Source organism: Prionailurus bengalensis, chromosome B3 (genome assembly GCF_016509475.1).
Source record: "Prionailurus bengalensis isolate Pbe53 chromosome B3, Fcat_Pben_1.1_paternal_pri, whole genome shotgun sequence".
NCBI lineage: Eukaryota > Metazoa > Chordata > Mammalia > Carnivora > Felidae > Prionailurus > Prionailurus bengalensis.
The window spans coordinates 135,187,681-135,199,956 of record NC_057355.1 but is presented as its reverse complement, the minus strand read 5'-3'; the positions used below and the strand labels follow the sequence as shown (position 1 = coordinate 135,199,956).

At 53.4% G+C, this 12,276-nt stretch overlaps 2 protein-coding genes across 2 annotated transcripts in view; one reads left to right on the top strand and one right to left on the bottom strand.

Moving 5' to 3' along the window:
- Positions 1 to 214: 214 nt before the first annotated feature.
- On the top strand, positions 215 to 3,613 carry GPR68 (G protein-coupled receptor 68). Its single transcript, XM_043556847.1, has one exon. It carries the CDS (start codon positions 347 to 349, stop codon positions 1,427 to 1,429), a length of 1,083 nt encoding a protein of 360 aa, XP_043412782.1. The 5' UTR covers positions 215 to 346; the 3' UTR covers positions 1,430 to 3,613.
- A 4,707-nt stretch (positions 3,614 to 8,320) lies between these two features.
- DGLUCY (D-glutamate cyclase) overlaps positions 8,321 to 12,276 on the bottom strand; it is a gene marked incomplete at its 5' end in the record, with an annotated part of 38,741 nt that continues 34,785 nt past the window's right edge. Inside the window, 2 exon segments of the mRNA XM_043554552.1 lie at positions 8,321 to 8,792; positions 8,794 to 8,826. Of these exon segments, the coding sequence (XP_043410487.1) occupies positions 8,676 to 8,792; positions 8,794 to 8,826 (150 nt within the window).

Here is a 12,276-nt window from a genome sequence, read left to right as displayed (position 1 = left end):
TAAGGGACGGGAGGCCAGGGAAGGGGGACAAGGAGGCCCAAACCACATTTCACATTTTAGTATCCTGGTGTACAACCCGCTGGGATAGTCTAGTTGAGTTGAGGCCGGTCCGTCTTCTCGATCGGGTGAGGCACTTAGAACGGGACCTGGCACACAGTAGGTGCTACGGACATGTGAGCTGCTGTTACCCTAAGCCTCTCCCGCCTTCGGCTTTCAGGGACTTCCCCGCCACCGAGGAGGCCCAGCCTTTGAACCGGCTTGAGCCACATCCCGCAAGCAAGATGGCGTCAGAGAGCCCGGCCCCTTCCCCGAGCCCATGAGGGGCGAGGCCCCTTGAGGCCCGAAGATGGGGAACGTCACTGAGAACTCGTCGCTGAGCTGTCCCATCGACCACACCATCCACCAGACCCTGGCCCCGGTGGTCTACGTGGCGGTGCTGGTGGTGGGCTTCCCGGCCAACTGCCTGTCCCTCTACTTCGGCTACCTGCAGATCAAGGCCCGGAACGAGCTGGGCGTGTACCTGTGCAACCTGACGGTGGCCGACCTCTTCTACATCTGCTCGCTCCCCTTCTGGCTGCAGTACGTGCTGCAGCACGACAACTGGTCGCACGGAGACCTGTCCTGCCAGCTGTGCGGCATCCTCCTCTACGAGAACATCTACATCAGCGTGGGCTTCCTGTGCTGCATCTCCATCGACCGCTACCTGGCCGTGGCCCACCCCTTCCGCTTCCACCAGTTCCGCACCCTGAAGGCGGCCGTGGGCGTCAGCGCGCTCATCTGGGCCAAGGAGCTGCTGACCAGCGTCTACTTCCTCAGGCACCAGGAGGTGGTGGAGGACGACAAGCGGCACCGCGTCTGCTTCGAGCACTACCCGCTGGAGCCGTGGCAGCGCGGCATCAACTACTACCGCTTCCTGGTGGGCTTCCTCTTCCCGCTGTGCCTGCTGCTGGCCTCCTACCAGGGCATCCTGCGGGCCGTGCGCCGCAGCCACGGCACCCAGAAGAGCCGCAAGGACCAGATCCAGCGGCTCGTGTTCAGCACGGTGGTCATCTTCCTGGCCTGCTTCCTGCCCTACCACACCCTGCTGCTGGTGCGCAGCCTCTGGGAGGCCAGCTGCCAGTTCGCCAGGGCCGTCTTCAACCCCTACCACTTCGCCCTGCTCCTCACCAGCTTCAACTGCGTGGCCGACCCCGTGCTGTACTGCTTCGTCAGCGAGTCCACCCACAGGGACCTGGGCCGCCTGCGCGGGGCCTGCCTGGCCTTCCTCACCTGCGCCAGGACCGGCCGGGCCAGGGAGGCCTACCCGTCGGGCACCCCCGACGCCTCGGGGAAGAGCGATGAGCCCGAGTTGCTGACCAGGCTCCACTCGACCTTCCAGACCCCGAACTCGCCTGGAGCGGGCGGGACCCCCGCGGGCGGCTTGGCCTAGCCGGGGTCCCGCCGTGAGGGGCCAAGTGAGGCCTGAGCTTGCCCGCCGCCTGCCGCCCGCGTGGCCAACCGCAGGTGGGAGCGATGGGCCTGGGCCGCCGTGAGACCTCTCTGGTCCCGGCGGGGGTGGGGCGGGGGCCTCTCTGGTCCCGGGGGGCCTGCTCCAGCTTGCTGAGCCCAGTGGGGATAAGCCCCCATCAGCTGATGGGAGTCGTCTACGGCCGGCTTCTGGGGAGAGGAAGACAGTGAATTGTCACCTCCAGGAAGTTCACAGAGACAGGCTGGAGGGGGGGAGGGTGCAGAGCGTGAGGGGGGGGGATTGGGAGATGAGGGTGGGGATCTGGGTTCACGCCTACCAGGACCTTCCAGGGCCGTTGTCACCGATGACACCTGTCCAAATGCACGGGTGTTTCCTGAGGACATGACACACGAAGCTGTATTGTCATCATTAACACTTGAGCCCCACCCCACAAAGGGGTCGGAAGGGAGATGACCTCCCTGGAGGCCGGAGGGGAGAAGGGAGGTGGGGAGGCGGTCGGGCACTGGGAGCATGTGGTGGGGGGACAGTGAAGGGCATGTCTCACTTTCACAGGAAAGGTGAGTGGATTCTACAAGCCCCAGGGCTGATGGAAGACAAATCCCAGGGCTCCCCGGGGCTCCCTGGGGCCATGTCTGTGGCCCTTTTAAACAGCCAGTCCTGAAGCGCAGGGCCAGGACAGAGGCCTAAAGCCAGTGTGTCTAACCGAGTTCCCAACACACAGAGTTCTAATTATTTTTCTGATTCCATTTGCCCAGAAGCACCAGAGGCAGATGCCAGGAACCCTATGTGTTTGTGTGTGTGTGTGTGTGTGTGCGCGCGCGTGCGCGTGCGTGCAAGCATGCATGTGTTCACCGTTAAAATGCCAGGGTCTCCATGACAGCTCTGTGCCAAGACACTGAGGCTAAGGTTATATGACTACTGGCAGAGTTGTCTCCCCCCACCGCCCCAGTCCCCACCTCAGCCCCCTGCCACATGCCCTGTGGAGTGTCTTAGCAGTCTCAGAGAGGACCCTGACATTCTCTCCGAGTTCTCAGATACAACAAAACAAAACGGAGACTCATTCTCTGGCATCTCTCAGCCCAAAGGCCTGGGGTTAAGCTCCATAATGGTTTAAATAGCCCCTGGGACAAGAAGAGGAGGTGGCCCCGGGCTCGCCCTGCCTCTTTTGTTCTCCAGCACTGCTCGTCTGCCAGACGTCTCACCTCACCACCTGGAGAGTGATAGTGGGTCTGTAAGGCCATATGTAGACCAGGGTACTGCTCGCCATCTTCTGTTCTGTCCTGGGAAGCTCAGTTACCAGTCTCATCTCTCCTGCAATTTTGTGCCCGACCATGTTGAGCCTCCACCCTGCTGAACATACCAAGGACCAGAAGAACTTCTTGCTGCTCCAAGGGTCTGCCCACCTTAACAGAAATGCTAGTCCTTCAGATTTCCTGGTCAGTGGGCTGGGGCCAACTCTGACTTCCATTGGAGTTCTGGGATTCAAGCTCCTCACTGCCAAGGGGCTAGGTGGACTCAAGCCTGGGGAGGGACCAGGGGCAGGGAGACACAAGCTGGCATCCATAGAACATTTATGGAATCTGCTAAAAGGAGAGCCAAGGAGAACATCCTCTAGATCTCTCTGACTCTCCTCCCATCCCTTTCCAAGAGGTGGATTTACCCTGAGTCGCTTACTCTCCAATCAGGGGTGCCCAGAGGCAGATACCCCAGGTTGGATGTGTCCCAGGGAAGTGGCTTTGGCTTTGACTGGATAGCTCTACTCTAGCTCCTTATGGAAGGCCTCCCATAACCTGGGGAGCTTCTCTTCCCCTTCTTGGAGGAGGCAGTGACCAGATCTGAAAGTGGCAGAAAGGCCACACTGCCAAGAAAAGTCCACCCGGCCCCAGCCCAGAATCTTACTGGGGCAATGGAACTGGTTGAGACCTCCATGCCTCCTCATGCCAAATTTCCCCCTATTTTGACCTTAAACATGGGTGTTCCCACTAGGAGGATGGACGGGGATGAGCTGAGGGTGGTTCCTTTTACTATCAAGAGTTGTATTTTTGTACGGTCCTCCCTTTTATGCCAAGTATGTGTGTGCCGAACTGTGCAATGGATTTACGTAGCAAACTTGAGTCTGCAAATAAAGCAAAGTAAAAAGCCACAGCTGGAGTGTGCTGCAGTCTTTATGGGGAGGGAGGGTCTTCCAACACCAGGGGTATCTAGAAGGCTCTTGAAATACCCAATGGAGTTAGGAAGATCCAGGGATTGGTTTTCTTCGAGAAAAGTCAGTGGCCAAAAACAATGGAGCCTTCAAGTGAAGTTGGGTCTTCTGTCTCTCGAGATTCATAAAGTGTCTTCAGCTCTATAGCACATCGTTACAAATCCACTCTGGGACTTAACTTGTTTTCCTCCTTTTGAGGACAGAGTCCAGCCTTGTGATTTGGAGAATATCACTCCCTCTGTCCCCCACAGTGAGGAAGGGCTTGATGAGAGAGACCACCCCGCTCACCATGGAAGAGTGCCAAAGTAGAAAGACCTGCTGGAGTCATCTCTTGGGGATGTCCTCACTTCTTGGGTTTTGTTTGGGGAGGTTCACATTTGTTGACCAGCCCTTTTAGGTTTTAGCATCTTCTCAACAGTGGCAGGCTATGTGTTTATCGCTCAAGATTAACTGCATCATATTAAAATGTAAATTTGGTTTTGGTCACTTAATCCTTCTCTGGATCAGATTCCTGGAGTCCTGAAGTATTCTTCAAGAATTGATCCTTCTTCCAAACAGACTAAGTGAGGACATTATTGGGGCTTAAGACGCCTTTCTCTCCTGAGAGAATGGATGGAGGAAAAGGCCCATCTGGTTTGGACGGAAGGTGACAGAGCCATTAGATTCCTTTTTTATTCACCAGTGTTGCTTAGCAAGATGAGGGCTCATCTTCCTGTTTATATACATTGGTCTGTGGGTTGGCCAGACAAGAGTGGGAGACATTTTCAGCACAGAATGCAGCCCCATCTGCTGCATTCCCTCTGACTGGTAGAGCCAAGACAGCCAGAATGTGGTCCGCTTGGTTCACTGCTTTTTTGAAAAATCTGCTGCTTGAATTTGGCGATCCTACAGCCTCCATTCCTGGAATTCATCTAGCAAGACAATGGCCTTTGATGGCAATCACCTGGAGGTCACAATAGTACCCAGTGATCTGGAGAAATGGTGGGATTTTTATTCCATTTGCTTTAATTCAACAACTCTCAGAAGGACGCTGCTAGATTATATGTTAGATATCGTTGCTGGAATGCACCATACAGGTCATGATATCCCATTTGCTCTCCATGAATTATCCCAGGTATATCCCCTCTCCCCCAAATGATGGTCCAGTTTTCTGAACAAATACCACCAATGACACCAATTTGCTACTACCCGAGGTAAGTCGTCCCAGGGTTGGTCAGAAAATCTTAACTCTTAATGAGCCAAAGTGGAACGACTTTCCCCACTGGCCTTAAAGCACATGAGCTGTGCCCCTGGAGTACATGGTCCTTCCAGTACTGGCATCTGAAGAGAATTCTCTTATCCTACTTCTCAGTATTAACCCTTGCAAGCTTGTATTAGGCAAGGCTGGATTATACTGCAGTAATGAATATACCGCCCCCCCCCCCCCAAATCACAGTGCCTTAAAACAAGAAAAGTTTATCTTCTGTTCATCCAAAGTCCAACGAGAGGCTGCCAGTTCTGGAAAATCTTCATCCAAGTGATGGCAGTGATTCAGAATCCTTCCATCAAGAGGTTCCCGCATCTTGGGGTACTGTTCCATTCACACAGGTAGGGGAAGCAGCACCAAAAGAATCTCACGGGGCATTTATGGCCAAGTCTGGAAGTGATTGATATCTACTACTCACACTCCATTGGCCAGATTCCAATCACATGCTCCAACCCAACTGCAAGGGAGAATGGGAAATGTAATTTTCCTATGTATTCAGGAAAGGGAAACAGAAGTGGTGAGCATCCAGTCAGTCTCTGACAGATGGCAAGTTAAGTCACCTACCTCCATTTAACAGGTTTTAAGCTCTCACCTTCCTAAACCTTACCTGAACAAAACTCATTTCTTCAAATGTGATGCTTGGGTCTGAAGTGAGACCAAGCCTGTCTGATCTGCACTGAGGAAAAAGGAACCATTTACCTCACACTGTGCTTCTCCTCCTCCTCCTCCTTCCCCTTTCTCCTTCTCCTTCTCTTCTTCTCCTTCTTCTTCTCCTTCTTCTCCTAATGTTTATTTTTGAGAGAGAGGGAGAGAGGGTGAGGGGGTAGTTACAGAGAGAGAGGGGAGCAGAGGATCTGAAGTGGGATCTGTGCTGAAAGCAGAGAGCTCAAAGTGGGGCTCAAACTCATGAACTGTGACATCATGACCTGAGCCAAAGTCAACCACTCAACCGACTGAGCCACCCAGGCACCACTACCTCACTGTGCTTCTGTCGATGCATTGGCTTTTCTGGCAGACACAGCACATCATTGACATACATTGAGTCCATGTGAACTGCTCTTACGCCACATCTTCTCCGTCCTGCCTAGAGCGGTGGTCTCTTGAATCTGGGAATTATCATTGAGGATCAGTGAAACCCATATGGAATGGGCAGGAAGGAGAAGAATGCAGTGGACTGGACGATGGTGGGGCTGGCCATCAGCAGGGCCCATGCAATTAGGGGCATGAAATGAATTCAGAGGAATGTCTTGCCCAGATGAGCAATAGGACAGCACTTGACCAGGGGACAGCAGGGGTCTAAGGAACCCTGACTCCATTGGTTGGCTTGCTTGCCTTTGAGTCCCACCTCCTGTAGGGTCTATGGGGCATGTGCATCTCGATGTGCCCAAGGTCTCCAGCCTGCCCTTGAATATCCAGAGAGCATCCCAGACACTGCTTGCCAGGATCCCCCTCTAACATTCCTGGAAGTGCCCCAAGATGCTCACCTGCCCCATGAATCCATCCCGGGGGACGTTCCAGCCCATCTTTACCCCAGGCTGCCCCACCATTCCCCACTGCAACTGGCTTCTCCAGGCCATAGCCATGCTCACCCACCCTAGATGTGGACACAGGCCCTTTATCAAAACACAGCCAACACTAGGATAAACTTGAGCCAAACTTTATGAAAGGCTTGACCAGGAATCATCCTGTGGAACGGAAATGGCTGAAAACTGGATCCTGGAACTCAGAGCTCCAGTGGTCCCTGGGCTGGTCCCTGCTGGCCCCTATTCCTGGCTCTTGCTTGCACCTTAGCCCCTTTCTCCCTGCAGTGTGTGTGGGGGGGGGGGGCGGGGGTACTGCGGATGTCTCACTCCAGAACTAGGACCCCCCACTTGCGGCCTTCTCTGGGCTCCACCCAGGTCTCGGCCTCTGTCCTAAACAATGTCATCATCATCCCATAAACTTCTGGCCACAGCGCACATAACCTATTACACGGTCATGCCTTAAACTTCTCCATGCCAGAACAGAACTCTGTTATTACTATTGCAAAACCAAAGGCCCATTAGTGTCTTTCCCCAAAATATGAATCAGAAGAGTGATGGCAGCTTTACCAAAGTGATGCTTCCTCGCTTCCTCTCTCCTAGTCATCGAGACTTCACAAATGCCAGGGCGGGCTCTCAGAGGCCCCCATTACGTGGAACTCTGCCGTCTCAAGTCAGGGCTGAAAACTGTAAGTGTGGAACACCTGGCCAGTAAAGCTGACAGCTGAGACAGGCTCAGTGAGCTGTGAGAAGTTGCAGATGGGAGGGACCGTGAGCTCATCACAATGAGCACGTCAGCCCTGGAGGCCACACCAGCGGAAGCACAGACCTGTAGGTGGGGACTCCCCGCCAGAATGACAAAGGAAGGTCTGGACTGTCCCACCCCTAGCTGGCCAGGGGCTTTGCCGTGTAAATAGCACTGGAAGTTAATCTCAGATTACGTACTACACGTTTAGGCTTTAACGTCTATTGAGTAGACAACCTAGGGGTAATTTTTGTAGCATGTGTTTCACGCTTCACAACTAATGCCCCTTAAAGAGTTGAAGTGGACATGTTTAAGGAAATAAAACAAAGCAGGCCCAATAAACATTTGGAGCTGTAGCTGGGAAGCCAGACTACCCCATCTGGATGAGTGAGCCATCGCTCGGCAGTGAACTAGCACGAGATACTGTATTAGCTCAACAGGGGAGTGTAATGGGATGTGGTCGGTGATCCTGCTCCTAATTTTGTTGGGAAATGTGCACTGGACGAGTGTGAGTGAGATAAGGACAAGCTGACTACAGTTGTCCAGGAGGAGCCTGTGAGCCACCTGAGCCCTAGACACTCCTGACCCCCCGACCCCCTGGCTCCAGGAGTGTGGCCGCCCTCCTATTCAGGGAGGCCAAAGCCTCTGGCTCTAGGCTGGGGCTGAGCATATGGGGAGGAGGCGGGCCAAGAGTCAGGCTCTGTGGTAGGGGGTGTCGGGAGGTGTGGGGGTGAAGAGAGGTGAGGAACAGAAAGGAGGGGTGATGGCGATACGCGTAAGGTTTGAAGACCCAAGGAAACAAAATGTTTGAAGAAGAAAGCATTTCAGAGGTATAAATATTTTGTTGGTGGTGGTAGTGAGTAAACCCTTAGTAAAGTCCCAGAGGTTTGTAAATATATGCTACATATTTGTACATTGAACGATTTCTTTTTTTTTTAAGTTTTGTTTATTTTGAGAGAGAGAGTGGCGGGGGGGGGCGGTAAGGGCAGAGAGAGAGGGGGAGAGAGGATCCCAAGCAGGCTCCACACTGTCAACACGGAGGCTGACACAGGGCTCGATCTCACAAACCGTGAGATCATGACCTGAGCCAAAATCAAGGCTCAGACATTTAACTAAGTCACCCAGGTGCCCCTCCGTTTTGTGTGTGTGTGTGTTTTTTTTACTATTTCTTAATTAGCCTTGGGATTATTCATGGCTCTAGTCATGCCTACTCTTGTCCCCATAAGTGGTGCCTCGGAAAACTCTCAGAGCAGACCACGTGGGTGCTCTGAAGAAGCCTGAGGAGGAGGGTTGAAATCAATCCCTCTTAGCGCTTAGGAAGAAAAGCAAAGGACTGGACGCCCTGAGGAAACATCCTCCTCAGTCCCCAACGTCTGCGCTGTCCCGTCACAGGCGCTGCTCACCCAGGACCGTGTGGAAAGGAGCTCGGGGCCCTCAGGGAACCCCCTCCCAGTTCCGGGCGCGGCCATCTGGTACGCACTCTCCATGCACAGTCACACACCCATCGCAGTGACATCCACCAGCTCCTGGATCATCTGGGCGTGGGTGCCGTGGAAGGGCAGCCCACCTACCTCCGGGCCCACCTCGCCCGAGACTCCACTCTGGACTTGGGTGCCGCACCAGGATGCCCAACGCTTTTTCTTCCTGGAAAAACAAGGGGATGGGGATAGAATGGGGGAGGGGGAGGGAAAAGAAAGAAACACATACATTTACAAGTGGAGGAAGAGTGTTTCACTTGGCGTGGACTCCTTTTTAACAATGAATTTTTGCTTAACCACAGTAATGCCACCGGCAGACTCATAATGAAAAGTAAGTGTCCTGTATCACCTGTCATCTGCCCCAAACCTTCTCCCGAGAAGCAGCAATTTGGAACAGTTTGGGATGTTTCTTCTGGTAACTACCTTGGAGTTAGTGTTTGTTAAAAACACTGAAGATTCACTTCTGCGGGGACAGCACGGGCTATTCCTTGCAACCTAGCCCCTGCTCAGCTCTGGATCATCCGTCCGCGGCTTTTGTGCCGGGGAGGCTCCCATCCCTCCTGAGACGCCGTTAGCCTCCTGTGGGGCGTGTACCAACCCCTGCTACAGCCACCTTCTTGTCTTCTCCATACGACCCAGTGTGGATGTGGGGGCATCCGGAGGGAGCAGAGCCATGGAGAAAATGCAGCCTGACCTGAAAGCGCGGGCCTACGCCAGCCACTCCACCTGGTTCTGTGTCCTTCACCTTGACCACGCCTCCTCCCCTTGAGTAACCTCCCACTCACCTGCCTAACAGGACTCTGACCCTTCCCCAGCCAATCGGCTGAGGCCACAGCCATTAACACCAACTGCCCCTAGGCCCCAATAAAACCTATGTCCTTTTGAAACTCGGCTCTCTCTCCCAGGTATCTCACCGCTTCGTCAGTGCAGGTAGGGGATTGAGCTCGAGCTAGCTCGAATAAAGGCTCTTTTGCTTTTACATCGGACTCGGCTCCCTGGCGGTCTTTGGGGATCACGAATTCTGGGCATAACAGACCCTGGGCCCAGCAGGCAGGGTTTAGGATCAGACAGATCTGACTTGGGTCTTTCCTGGTAGGTGTTTTAACTTCTCCTTGCCTCAGTGTCCTTATCTGTATAATGGGGATTTTGATGATAATAGTAGTAATGCCTCCATTAAATAAGACGATGGAAGTAAAGCACCTAGTGTGGTCCCTGGCACACAGTAGGTGCTCATGAGATGAAGTGAATTATTATTGGCAGGGCTGGGTCCCCTGGCCTTTAGCCCAGAGCTTTTTTTCCTTTGACATATTTGCTCATTTTTTAAAAAGTGATTTGATCCCCCTCATTTCACCTTCCGAAAGTAAAGGTCCCAAAGAACTACTTATCAAAGCTAGCATGAGTTACTCTCTGGTTGAAAAGTTCTCCCTGAGGAAGGGGGTCTTAGGTGTGGGCAAAAGGAGAGAGGAAGGTGCCTGAGGGGCAGAAGTCAAGTATGTTCTCCCCCTCCTCCTCCTCCGAAAGCAGAAGGTGGGGGGGGGAGTGGTGGAGGAGACATAGGAATCCACAACAGGAAGGTTAGGACAGGACTGAGAAGGGCTCTCATCTTCCTCCTCAGGCATTTGCTCATTCATTTCAGCACCCATCAAAGTTTCCTTGAGCACCAGCTGTGTGCCAGAGCCGAACCAGGGATACAGTGGTGAATGTGACATAGTCCCTGCCCCCCTGGGGGGTTCATAGTCTAGATAAGTGACCAGGCAGGCACAGTCTATGGGGATCACAGCACCAAGCAGGGGGCATCCAACCCTGGTTATCAGAGTGGCTCAAGAAAGACTTTCTAGAAGACAGACAGCTAGGATGTCAGATGACAAAAGAGCAGGAAGGAGCCAAGCCAGGGGCTGTGAGGAGCACTCACTGAAAACCAGTCAAAACAATGGAGAGAGTGCTGGCAAAAGTCACCTGGGAACTGTCTCTACTCCCAGCTGGTGGGAGAGCCTGCATTTCCACCTGCCCTGAGTGCCAAGTTGGGAGGGACACCCACGGGCATTTCCAGGCATCTCTTTGTCCACCAGCCCCTTCCCAGGGACTACCCAGCCTAGAATGGCATTTCCTGCCCTTTGTTTGGGCTTTATTCTTCCATTTCTCTCTCCATTGGATCATATCCTCTCTTTCTGGGGGAGTGCTCCTGGGTCCCCGGAGGGGGGATGGGCATTTCCTCTTAGCGCACTGCCCACTGGCACCATTCCCATCCTTCTGGGTCCCAGGGAGAGGCTTGGGGTGTCAGGGTGCATGTGACTAGACAGCAGCTTTGGAACTGGTTGGCACTCGGCCTCTACCAAGAGCCACAAGGAACAGCTGGGCCAGTGGAGACTGCCTGAAAATTTCCAGGAATCACTGAATGACCACACCATCTTCAAGGAGATGCCACCACATGGAGGAGGTGACCGAACACAGGAGACTTGACCTGGAGGCAGAGCACCTGGATGCTGTGACACCAATCCAGGCTGAGACAGTGTGGCATGAGAGGAGGGACGGAGGACTGAAGTGAGACAAGAAGGCCAGGGCTTGGGGCCTAGTTCATTGTGAACAGGGAAAGAGGCCCTAGGATGCCTTCTGGGACTTAGTGGCTGAGTGTGTGGGTGGTCACTGTTGGTTCACACAGGGTGCGTGGTAGGGTGGTGTCATGGGTAGGTGATGTTGCTGTTCAAAGTGGGGTGGGAGAAAGGGGCCTCCTAGGAAGTTAGCACTGTTCTGTATCATGATCTTGGCAGTGGCTGTATGGATGTATATGTATGTAAAAATTCATCTGCTGTACATGCAAGGTGTATGCACTTCTTTCTTCTATGTAACTCAATTTTTAAAAGTTAGAAAGAAAAGTAGAGTGGGATGAAGGTACTGGAAGAGAAAAGGAGCCCAGGATGAAGCCATGTTCCTGCTTGTCTGTATCATCCATCTATCCATCCATCTGGCCAGACAGCCAGCAATCCAGCCATCCAGCCATAAATCCAACCATCCAGCCAGAAATCCATCCATCCATCCACCCATCCATCCATCCATCCAGGCATCCATCTATCCATCCATCCATCCAGGCATCCATCTATCCATCCAGGCATCCATCCATCCATCCAGGCATCCATCCATCCATCCAGGCATCCATCCATCCATCCATCCATCCAGGCATCCATCCAGGCATCCATCTATCCATCCATCCATCCAGGCATCCATCCATCCATCCATCCATCCAGGCATCCATCTATCCATCCATCCATCCATCCAGGCATCCATCCATCCATCCATCCATCCAGGCATCCATCCATCCATCCATCCAGGCATCCATCCATCCATCCATCCAGGCATCCAGGCATCCATCCATCCAGGCATCCATCCATCCATCCATCCATCCAGGCATCCACCCATCCATCCATCCATCCAGGCATCCATCTATCCATCCATCCATCCAGGCATCCAGGCATCCATCCATCCATCCATCCAGGCATCCAGGCATCCATCCATCCATCCATCCAGGCATCCATCCATCCATCCATCCATCCATCCATCCAGGCATCCATCCATCCATCCAGGCATCCATCCATCCATCCAGGCATCCATCCATCCATCC